At 36.5% G+C, this 12994-nt stretch overlaps 1 protein-coding gene across 1 annotated transcript in view; it reads left to right on the forward strand.

Annotated features, from left to right (window-relative positions):
- Positions 1–12994, forward strand: part of LOC102496066 (triadin-like) — a 78324-nt gene that overhangs the window by 58573 nt on the left and 6757 nt on the right. The window contains exon 7 of the mRNA XM_027765566.1: positions 5061–5087. Coding sequence (XP_027621367.1) covers positions 5061–5087 — 27 coding nt within the window. The remainder of the gene's footprint in view (positions 1–5060; positions 5088–12994) is intronic.

Here is a 12994-nt window from a genome sequence, read left to right on the forward strand (position 1 = left end):
GTTTTTTCAAAGCCTCTAGGTCTGGGCCTCGAATCATGGTAGGCCATGTAGGAGTCAAGCACCTTAACCACCATGCCACCTGTTGGCCCCTGGGTAGTAAATTTTAAAGTTTTTAAGACCAATGCTTTCCTGTCTATATTTCTGTTAACAGAACAACCCAAAGGGAAAAGTAAGAAAATGCATGGAAAGTATATTTGTGTACATTTTTTTCTCCTTACTACTTTGTATTGGCATGCTAAATTTTGAATCTCCATTTTGTTTTTGCATGCGAATTCTGTTTGTTGTTTTTATTTGATTGATTGATTGATTGATTGATTTTGTCAGAATGAAAGAGTATACAACCTGGAAAGTCACAGTTGACTGAATTGCATAGCAATCATTATTCAGACTCATGTGAGCATCTCACAATATAATCCACAGTTTTGTAACAAAAAATGCAACTGTATTCCATTAACCCAAACTGTTTTATGTTTGTGTAAATTTAGTCCATGTAATCTGATTAGTTCTTGGTCCTTAAAAAAAAACAACAGAAGTTCTTTTCTAGACTAGTTTTACATCTTCTTTGCTATAATCTTTCTTCCCGTAGTCCATAAATAATTTGTTATGTGCACATGATATATTATCTGTTATATTATTTCTCTCTATAGGTACTCTGAGCTCTCTGTGGTAGATAGTGTTGTCTGGGATCCATATTTTAGGATAGTCCACTGCTACTTTAACACACTATTAAAGCCCTTTGCTAACCATGCAGTAAAGCTCAGCATCTTGAGGATGTGTCTTTTGCAAATATATACTCTCCCTGGAAGAAAATAGAAAGTACATTTAACAAATGAAAACAGAAAACCAACTTAACTCTCCTCAATTAGCCATTAGAAATCAGCATATTTTCAAGAATGTAGGGATTTAAGACCCCAGTTGTATTAAAATCATGTTTAAAAATATACATCAAGTTAAGAAAAATATTTGTCTATGTTTTAACCCTGCAAAAAAGAGGAGTATTGAAATATTCTGTCTTGAAAAGGCTCTAGAATGTCCTGTGGAGAGAATCATGAAATTATCTCACAACCCAGCCAGGGGGAGCAATCTATCTATAGAGAAGTATGTGTTCATTCAGTCCCAGATTTATGTGTGTGTTTAGCTGCTGGCACAGGGATACAGAAACCACTCCATAAACCACCACACCAGCAAGAAGATAGATTGCAACTGGAGATTTGAAAAGTGGTATTGAATTACACACACACACACACACACACACACAATATCAAAGCCCTCACTTTATTGCACTCTATACGATTTAAATGTTCCTGCAGACACACTGCAACTCTTTGGCAATCTTTAGTGCACTGATACATTTAATAAATAAACATGCCTTTCCAGCCATTCTTGTACAATCCAAGTGCTTTTGTCTTTGAGTAGGTCTGTAGATGGTGATTTGGGCAGATATGGAGGAAAAAAATAAAATAAAAAAAATAAATAACCTCTCTTCAAAACAACCATAGAGTTTTGGTTTTTTTTCTTTTTTCTTTTTTGGTTTGCTTTCATTAACTTGTTTGTGTGGTTTATCATCTAGACTTGCTTTACTATTGTTATTGTTGATTCTGAATTTGTTTGATTTGGAATATTTTGTATTCAAGATTGCTTCTCTTTATATTCATTCCAAACTTATCTATATTTTATTTTACTTCTATTTTTTAAGAGAAATTTTTGCTATAGAATGTCTATGCTTACCAGAGAGACAGAGAGATATAGAGAGACAGAAAGTGAAAAGTCACCCCCTGGAGGAATGTCCACACTGTAATCCCTTCTCCTCCATCCTGTTTTTGGAATTTTGGGCACATATGCACATGTACCTGGCAAGAGTTTGAAGTTACTGGCTCCAGACTCAAACCATAGTTGATTATGTGGGAGTCCATTTGCTGGTCCTGTTTCTTTTTTAAAGATCACAATCTAAGAGATTATTCTTTTTTCAGTTTAAAAATCAATCATGGTAGGGAAACAAGCTGAAAACTACATGGATCTTTCTATAAATATTACAAATTCCTGTGATCTATGTGTTTTTTGACAATGGAAAGAAAAAACTTTTAAAAAATGATCATGGGCATATTTTCCAATCTCTGTAGGATTAAAAGGTAAATTAATTTATATTTATTTAGATAATTTAATAATTACATCCTAAATTATCTATGTAATGAAAACTCTTGAGAACCTTTTTTTACATATCATTCCAAATTAGCGTAGGTATCTTTCTGCTTATATGATGGCTTTGTGACAGATTGGAAGTATTTTATTTTAACTTTGAATATGAAAGCTGGTGTTTGATTGCAATGTGTACTTAATCTTCTTCCAGTATTTTTTTTTCACTTTATAAATTTATTGTTTAAAGGTTTTTGGCATAGGGTGTCTGTGCTTCCCAGAGAGGGAGAGACACACACACACAGAGCATGGGGAGATGGCTATGCAGCAAGCTCTTGTCTTCCATTCTCCTCCTGTGATTTTAGGCATGCCTACACAAGCGTCCACTGTGATTTTCATGCTGGGATTCACACCAAAGTTGGCAATGTGGGTTTCCAGTGCCTTAACAACTATCTTACCTGCTGGCCCCACACTTCATAAATTTCATAAAAATGTTTTATAATTGGATCTTCAGTTCAGCAGTACATTTCCTTACTTCTTGTTTTCCAGGCTACATTTGGTAATGTTCTTACTATGTTTAATTTTAGCTAATTTATCTAAGCTTCTTTTTTTTTTTTTTTGTGAGATATTTTTTGCTATAGGGCGCGTGTGCTCGCCAGACAGAGAGAGACATAGAGACAGAAAGCGAGAAATCACCCCCCAGAGGGGATGGTCACACCGCAAACCCTTCTCCTCTATTCTCCTCTCGGGATCTTGGGCACGCATGCACACGCGCCTGGCGTGAGTTTTAAGCCACCGGGTCCGGAACGCGAACCGTGGTCGACTATGTGGGAGTCCAGCGACATAGCCGTTACGCTAACTGCTGGTTCCCTAAGCTTCTTTTTTTTTGACCTACAACACTTGGTCTAGTCATTTGTCGTATTTGTATAACTGACTGACCACTATCTAGGAAATGGATGATCTGCTCATTATTACTGTGATTAGCCTGCCAAATGAAACTGTATACTTGAGAGATCGATATGGTAACCATAAAGGATTCTATGATTCTGTTTCTAAAATACAGTGCATAGAATTCTTTCTGTTTATCCTTGAGTTCTCAAAATCTATTCAGTAAGGGACCAGGAGTTACTGTAATGACTATGTCACTGGACTCCCACGTAGTCGACTGCAGTTCATGTCACAGACCCGGTGACTTAAAACTCATGCTGGGTGCATGTGCGTGTGTGCCCAAGATCCCGAGAGAAGAATGGAGAAGGGATTGCAGTGTGGCCATCCCCCCGAGGGGTGATTTCTCACTTTCTGTCTCTCTGTCTCTCTCAATCTGTCTGGCGAGCGCACGTGCCCTATAGCAAAAACCTCTCACCCCCCCCAAAAAAAAAGAAAAGAAAAAAAAAGAAAGAAAGAAAGAAAATCTATTCGTTAAATGAAACTAAGAAATTTCCCCATTCTTTCCCTTTAAAATAGCAGATAGTAATAGATCTATGTTAAAGCATTTCTTGAAAATCTTTTAAATTAAATTGATAAGTTTGTCAAAGCAAAGTAAATAATAGGAATATAGGTAATAGCATTTCACATAAAAATAGAACTTACACGTCATATAAAATTGGTACGTATTAAAATGTAAATATCAGTTGAATCTTGAAGCCAGAAATATGCTTTGTTTCAAGTAATACTGACAAAAGTGGCTTCTTAAAATGAAATACTATCTTTTTTGTGGGGGAGAGGTTTTTGCTATACGGTGTATGCACTCGCCAGAAAGACAGAGAGAGACAGAAAGCGAGAAATAACCCCCTGGGGGGGAACGGCCACGCTACAATCCCTTCTCCTCCATTTTCCTCTCCGGATCTTGGGCATGCAGGCACACGTGCCCAGCGTGAGTTTAAGCCACTGGATCTGGGACTCAAACTGTGGTCAACTATGTGTGAGTCCAGTGATGTAAACATTACGCCATCTGCTGGTTCCCTTATAAGACCCCATAAGGAACATTTTCCTAAAAATAAAGCAAGTGTGTTTTGCATATCTGTGAATGCCCTCGTCTATTTTATGGTTTTAAATCTCCTTCCTCTGGGAGATAAGATGTTTTGAAGAGGAAGCTCATAGGAAAGCTGTCTGTCTTCATCCTTCTGAGGTTTTTGTTTTGTCTAGTTTTTTAATAGCTGCAATAATTATCATTCATATTTATTTTTTATTCCAAATTCACTTCATACTTATCTAATATGATAGCAAATTAAGATATTTTCTTCTTGGGTTCAGGTTGAGGCACTGGCTTCACACGTGGTTGACTGCCATTTGAGTCCCAGACCTGGAGACTTGAAACTCATGCTGGGCGTGTATGCAGGCATGCCTAAAATCTGAGAGAAGAATAGAGGAGAAGGGATGGTGGTGTGGCCATCACTTCTGGGGTGGGGGGTGGTTTCCTGCTTTCTGTCTCTGTCTCTAGAGCGAGTGCACGCTCCCTAATAACCAAAATCTCCCAAAAAAATAAAAAATAAAACAAATGACATTTTCTACTTTTTAGAGACTCTTTTATTTTACCGATTATTATCCATGAAAGATTTGAGTTTCTCGTTTGGTGTTGTACTATGAGAAAACTCTCAAGGGAATGGGAAGAATTACTGTAACTATACTCCCTTTTCATGGCAGTTATTATTCGTTGCTGCACCTCAGCATCTGCACATGCATGTTCCTTTCGTTAACAAAATTAATTTGTGACACATGAAGTTGGGATAATAGTAATCACAATGATAATAACAACATAAAAATGTGTTTCAGAACAGGAAAGGAAAGAAAAACATGTAGAACCAGGTAACTTTTTGAATTCCTCTACCCTTGTCATTTTAATTTCATATTTTTTCATTTGTGAGTGAATACTGAATTATAACGGAATGACATAGAATGCTTTTTGTTTCTTTTCTTGTTTGATACAGCAAAGTCGCCAAAGAAGGAACATTCAGGTAAGTAAGAGGGGTGTAGCTGGACTCCTTCTGCCTGATAGCCAATGTTAATTCATGCTGTAGCCTCAGAGAGTTCAGAAAGGAAATGGCAATAGAGAAGTGGCAATCCTCCACTTCACAACTCTTTTCTCAAGTTCTTGACATAGACCTAATATAAACACAGCTGTAGGAAATGAAAGCCAAATAATATGTTACGTCCCTGCTGCTCGATGGTATTCTATGAACTAACATCAGTATCACCTGGGCGACTGTTAGAACTGCAGCATCTCCAGTGCGAGCCCAGACTTGCTGAACTCAAGTCTGCAACTTCTCAAGATCCGCAGTGGACTCATCTGGGTAGTGTTTCACAGTTTTTTCTTAAGATGAAAATAAACAAAACAAGAATGAAAATGTTCTGTAAGTGCATCTTGGAAGTATTGCTTTACTTTCGAAAGAGACTATTGAGTTCTAAAAAATATTTTCTTCCCATTTGTAACATTACTTTCTTTTGGGGGGAAGAGTTTTTACTCAATAACATTTCTTGAGGGCTCTGGCAGTAGCAGCAAGAGTAAAGATAGATTTTTGTCCTCCATAAATGTATATTCTAACAAAAGCAAACAAATAAAAAACAAATTGAGGGGACCAGCAGTTGGAGTAACAGCTATGTCGCTGGACTTCCATGTAGTCGACTGTGGTTCGCGTCATGGACCCGGTGACTTAAACTCATGCCAGTCGCTTGTGCATGCTTGCCCAAGATCCCAAGAGGAGAATGGAGGAAATGGGATTGCAGCATGGCCATCCCTCCTCCCCCCCACCCGGGGGTGGATTTCTTGCTTTCTGTTTCTCTGTCTCTCTCTTTCTTCCTGGTGAGTGCACATGCCTTATAACAAAAACCTCTACCAAAAAAAAGGCAACATAAAAAACAAATTGAGAATCAACTAATGAATGAAACAATCAGCAAAAAGTAAAAGTGCATTGGGTAAGGTCATCAAATTATTTTTTAAAGTTTTCCAGTATTTAATCTGCACTGTCATTTCAAATGAGAACTTTTAAAACTTTTTCTATTAACCTCATTTTAAAACACCACCAATGTTGGTTTTGGCTGGCTAACTCCTCCTCAGAGCATCACTGAGTTTTCCTCTGAAGTGTGTGTGTGTGTGTGTGTGTGTGTGTGTAGGTGGCATAGTCTCATACGATTCCCATTACTCATTCCTCCCATTTTATTGTATTTAAATGAAGTAGCATTTATGTCAACAACAGTGCAAATACAACCTATGGTTCCACCCCATAATAAAACACAGCAAACTGTAGGTTTGAACCAACATTTCTTATTCCCTTTCCTTCGTAAAATTTCCATACGCAATGAAAGTCTGTTTAGGTGTCATAATTATTTCCCATATCATCATTTTCTTGCCTTGATAATAGCAATTAATACACTATTATAATCATGTTACCTCTTTTCTTCCCCCCCCTCAAAATAGAAATGCAGCATAGAGGTTATTTTATTATCTCTTTATTTCCAGGGCGCCTACTATAACACAGAAACACATTGGGCAATCGATAATGGTTTGTTGGGTGAAAGGAGAAACACCAAAAAGAATAATGACATTTTCTAGTACTTTTTTCTTATTTTTAAATCTAATCACCGTATATCTTTACAACATCGGAAATGAATTTTTTCCAGCATGAATACCGTGTATATGAGTCCAAAGACATTATCATACTCATTGTCCTTGACAGATCGTTATCTACTTTTTTGTCCATTGAGTGTTTTTTTTTTCTCCTTGAATCTCCCCTCTTCTGCATTTAAAAAAATTAAAACGGAATGAATTACAAATTTAGAAGAGGAGATTATCTCACATTTCACCATTTTACATTATCAGTCATGCTAGTTAGCCTCTGGAAAGGGATATGTTATCTACAAAGAAAACTCTATGTGTTCAGGAGTGCATGTCCATAGGTGGCCATAGTACATACTCTCATTTATGCATTTATAGAGCATACACCATAGACACATGGACAGATATACGCAATGTCTGTTAGTGTAATCCGTTTGAAGCATTTTAATAGCTAAATATACTATCAAATAGCAAACCTGATAAAATACAGTAATTTAAATACCTTGAATGAGTACCTATTTCAGGGTGTGATTACAGTGTAGCCACTTAAAAAATTAGATGTATTTTGTAAATTAAAACAATTGGATAATTTTTCAAGTGGATTCTTTTTTTATGTCATTTTATCAGCTTTAAGGTAAATGTGTTTTCCTGTATATGTACATAATTGGATCATTAGATAATAAAAAAGAAAACAAAACAAATGAGCAATCTCTGTTGGGAAAAGGTGTATATAATCAAACCAAAAAAATCCCCCAAAACAAAAATACTGTGGTTCAAGGGATATACATAACTTGGGTTTATCAAATAAATTGGCACAGTGTTGTATTTTCTTATTCTCAGGTCTATTGTTTTTAGTTTCCAGGGTCATACATAGTCTCTAAAATAACTAAAATTATCTTAACATTATTTTAGAAATAGATGAATAGACTCATAATTTATGTAGACTTTATTATTTCTTGCCATTAACAGCTGCAAATGAAAAACAAGTAAAAGCAAGTATGTTGAACAAAACTTTTTAAAAACGGCTTATTTGATTTTTTTTTTGTTGCTGTAGACAATACTAATGCTAATTTTGAGGCTGGTTTTCCAAATGTTCCTTGGCATGATTATTTGTTGTATTGAAATAATATGCAAAATGACTTACCTCTTGTCTTTTCTGTGAACTCGTTCTTACTAAAATTTATTGATAGAGCTTTCCTTCGAAAATGTTAATTTGTTCACATCGTAACTACCTTTAGATTTGCTTATATTTTTTTCCCATTTTGCGTAATGATAAGTTATCTCTTCAGTTTCTTGAACATATCATACTTATTAATAATCAGTTGATCAGATGTGTAGATAGCATAATTGGTCTACCATGAAAGTCTTTTCTCTAATGAAAGAAGAGGACCCCCTCTCCCCAAATTTTGTTAAGTACTACTCTGGTAATGTTCTCATTTCCTTTCAAGATTTAAGGTCTCAGATTATGAAATATTGATGGACAGTCAATATTGCAGTCATACCATGGCATTTGTGTGGCTTTGATAATATACTTAGGGAGAAATACTTATTTCTTTGTTAGTATTTTTTAAATTAATGACTTACTTGTTGTTAATAAAGATTATGTAAAGCAGAATAGTAAGTATGTGATTTTAGAAAAAAATACTTTTAACTCATCTTTGCTTTACATATAGGAGTTAGAATCAAACCTCAGTTCCATGTATAATGCAAATGTATTTACACTTTTCTTTTGGGTTAGAAGCACAAAAGTGTTGAAGAAAACAAATATATATTTTATTTAGGGCAGAATTTTGTGACAGTATATCATTGGTGGATATATTATGGAATAATTAAAAATATATTGAGTATATACATTGAGCAGCTTCGTGGAATTTGTTTTTAATTAAAGTTGGAAGTGTTCATATAGATGATAATTTTTAAAAGAATTTTAACATGAATCTAAAATTCCATTTATATTTCCTGTTTTTTTTTTTTTGAGAGTTTTTTGGTATAGGGCGTGTGTGCTCACCAGAAAGACAGAGAGACAGAGAGACAGAAAGTGAGAAATCACCCCCCAGGGGAGATGGCCATGCCACAATCCCTTCTCCTTCATTCTCCTCTCAAGATCTTGGGCACACACACACATGTGCCTGGAGTGAGTTTAAGCCACTGGATCTGGGACTAGAACCACAGTTGACTGCATGGGAGTCCAGCAACATAGCCATTATGCTAACTGCTGGTCCCCCATTTATATTTCCATGAAAAGTTTTAGTTAAATGTAAAACTGATTACAACTCTATATTATGGTGCCTTTAGTATGCCAATACTTAGACTATAGGAATGCATAATCAGGAAAATGTAAAACAAAATGTAATTTTGCAGCAGTGGTAGAGAACTTTAGATTGAAAATTACTCTGAAAATAAACATTTGCCCTTGAAAATGTAACATATAGATAAAAATAATCATTTGCAATAAAAAAATCTGTAAGTTCTGTCATCTTTGAAACATACTATTTGATCAGTTTTTGAGGAGATCAGCATCTTTTGCTGGGAAATTAACAAATTAGGCTACTCGGTCATCTTTCAAACCCAATGTAAACGTTTCGAAAGACTTAATATTCAACTCTATATATGGTGGAGAGATTCAAACTTGACATGGGCATTATCCTTCAACACAAAAAATAATTAGAGATAGTTTACAAACTGTTTAAATTGTCTAATAACAATATGACCAGTTATTTAATCAACTAATAGCTATTTTAGGCATTGAAGCCATACAATACTATTTTCAGACAGTGAACTGTTTGTAAAGTTAATGCTTAAGGCAGAAGTTGTATATCATTACAAAAAATACACTCGAAAAATCTAAATCATCCATACAAGCTGGAACACCTAATTTTGTTTATAGAACCTGCACACTTGGGGGACCAGCAGTTAGTGCAATGTCTATGTCGCTGGATTCCCATGTAGTCGACTGCGGTTCGCATCCTGGACACATTGGCTTAAAAGTCACGCCAGGCGCATGTGCGTGCGTGCCCAAGACCCTGAGAGGAGAATGGAGGAGAAGGGATTGCAGCGTGACCATCCCCTCTGGCGGATGATTTCTCGCTTTCTGTCTCTCGGTCTCTCTCTGCCTGTCTGGCGAGTGCACGCGCCCTATAGCAAAAACCTCTCAAAAAAAAAAAAAAAAAGAACCTGCACATTTGGGATATGATTTTACCTTATGATTTGAATTATGAAAGCACAAGAGAGAATGAGATATATAGTTTAATTAACATGAATTAAATATTTATGTGATGCAATTTCATGGCATAGAATTTAAAAGGATAGGTAATCTTGACAGGGTTACAGTAAATACTCGTAAAAAGTAAAAGGTGATTTATCATTAACACTGGATTAAAGGAAATAACTCAGAATTGGGTTGAGTTAGTGATACGGAACTGTATGTTCTATGTCCTGAAGAAACAACCCAAATCACTGTAGGAACAATACAGGAAGACACGGACGAGCTTGGGAGCCATGTCTATTCAGGGTGGAGGTACTCATGGTACCATGAGCTTGAAGGAAAAGAAAGCCATTCAGGTTCAATGAAGCAGTACTTACGAGAAGCACTTAATGGCTTCATCTAGGAAAAAATTATATGTCAGAGTTGATATAAATAAAAAATGCCTTGAACCAGGCAGGGATACCAAACCTATATTTATGATTTCCGTAAGTCAACACAGATTCCTTTTTCTATCAAAGTGCAAGCAAAAATGCCTCAACATACCCAATTTCCCTCCTTGCCATCTCTTAAATGTGCCTCTCCACATGTGGAAAAGTCACATAGAGGCTGACAATATGATCAGTCATCCCTAAACAGGAAAAGGATCAGATGAGTAGATGTCCAGATCATAGGACATTTCCAATCTTTTTTTTTTTTAACTTTATTTTATTTATTTATTTATTTAAATTTGGCCAGGCCATGTAGGAGTCCAGCACCCCTAACCACCAGGCCACCTGCTGGCCCCAGGGCATTTCCAATCTTTAACATTGTTCATGGTAAAGCTTCAAGATTCCATGTAGTACATACTGTTTACCAAATAGAATTGACCACATCACCCTCCCTTTTTCAATGAATACTTCAAAGAACCAGTATTTTCTTTCTTTTTAAGTTTTTACTTAGGGCTCATGTGTTCACTAAAGACACAGAGAACAAGCATGAGAGGGAAAAAAAAATCATCCCTCCAGTTTGGATGGTTGCTCAGGTGGCAGGCATCAAGTTGTATAACTTGAATTGTGTATCTCCAAAAGATATATTGCAGTCCCAACCTAGTAGTGTTACAACCTTATTTTGAAATAGATTTTCCAAGTATAATCAGGTTAAGATGACATCACACTATATTAGGGTGGGGCCTAAATCTGATAACTGATGTCCTTATAAGGAGACAGAAATTTGGAGACATATAGGCATACACAGAATAGGAACAGTCATATGACCATTAAAGCAAAAGTTGGCAGTGAAAGACCAAGGAATGACAAGATTTGCTATGATTATTCAGAAGCTAGGAACAGACATGGAAGTATTCTTCCCAGGAGCTTTCAGAAGGAGCTTGGCGAGCTCTACCAATACCTTAATTCTAATTAATGTCTAGCCTCCTAAACTCGATTTCTATTGCTTTTTATCTATATACCAGCTTAAAAGTAGCCCTAGGAAACTAATTCAGCATAAGCATAACATTTATGTATATAAATATCTATATATATGCTTGGTAAGGAAAAAAAAAACAAGGGCATAATGAGATGTTTATTAGTGATAAAGTGATGAGATTGAAGGAATAGAAGTATTGATGGGACCAGATACTACATGGAGAGAGTTCTTGAGTAAATGAGCTGAGAAGAGAAGAAACGGTGCCCAAGAATAGGATTTTGGGAATCGAAGGGGGTTTTTTGATTTTTTTTGTTTGTTTGTTTGTTTGTTTTTGAGAGGATTTTGCTATAGGACCCGTGTGCTTGCCAGAAAGACAGAAAGAGACAGAGAGACAAAAAGCGAGAAATCACCCCCCCACCCCAGGGGGGATGGCCACGCTGCAATCCCTTCTCCTCCATTCTCCTCTCAGGATATTGGGCACACACGCACATGCACCTGTTGTGAGTTTAAGCCACCTGGTCCTGGACTCAACCTGTAGTCGACTACTATGTCTAGCGACATAGCCATCATGCCAACTGCTGGTCCTGGAATTAAAGTTTTGACAGTAAGGGGAAAAGTCCAAGGATATACTGAATGTAATGATTAGAGAAGTGAGATTTCTAGTTTTATGAAATGAGAGATCAAGAAAAGGAGAGACCACTTTAATGGTGTTTGTATGAACTGTGGCTTTGAGTAATTCCTAACCCTGGTTAAATATTAGAATCTCATAGAAAAACATAGCAATATTGAGGACTCACCCAAGATTCATTTACTCAGAATACCAAAGCTCTGTGCCTACCCCAGACACCTGACTGTTAGAGACATAAAATTCAGGACCAGCAGAACGTGAAATGGTTACACTGTTGGACTCCCATGTAGTTGACCACAGATCGAATCCTGGACCCAGCAACTTAAAACTCATGCCAGATGCATGTGCATGCATGCCCAAAATCCTGAGAGAAGAATGGAGGAGAAGGGATTGCAGTGTGGCCATCCCCCATGAGGGATGATTTCTCACTTTCTGTTTCTCTCTGTCTCTCTGGTAAGCAGATGTGCCCTATAGCAAAAATCTCTCTCTACAAAATAATAATAATAATAATAATAATAAATTAATTAAATAAACCTCAGACCAGCAGATGGCATAATGGTTATGTCGCTGGACTTCCACGTAGCAGACCACAGTTTGGATTCTGAACCTGGGGAGGTTCAAACTCATGCTGGTTGCATGTGCATGCATACCCAAAATCCCAAGAGGAGATTGGAGGAGAAGGGATTGTGGTGTGGGCATTTCTTTTGGGGGGTGTGATTTTTCATTTTCTGTCTCTCTGGCAAGTGCATGTTACCTATAGTAAAAATCTCACAAAAGAAAAATAAAATTGAACTCTCCATCCTATTCCAATGTGTGTCCCAAGATGAGAATAGTTCTTAGCAAAATCCCTCAGTAATAGTACTGAGAATAATATGTGCAAAAACATATTCAATGAGTGACATAATGTGGCCACACAGTTGGTTAATGATAATAATAAAGAGAGGTCTAATGTAATAGAATGTGTTTCAAAAGAACTAGGATTTAGAGGGAGCAAGAGACAACAGTCTGTGAAAAGTTATGAGAAGCAAAGAGGATAGTCTCACTTCTAGACACTGCAGGAAGTGGAGCATGG

The sequence above is a fragment of the Tupaia chinensis genome, unplaced genomic scaffold (assembly GCF_000334495.1).
Source record: "Tupaia chinensis unplaced genomic scaffold, TupChi_1.0 Scaffold138683_1, whole genome shotgun sequence".
NCBI lineage: Eukaryota > Metazoa > Chordata > Mammalia > Scandentia > Tupaiidae > Tupaia > Tupaia belangeri.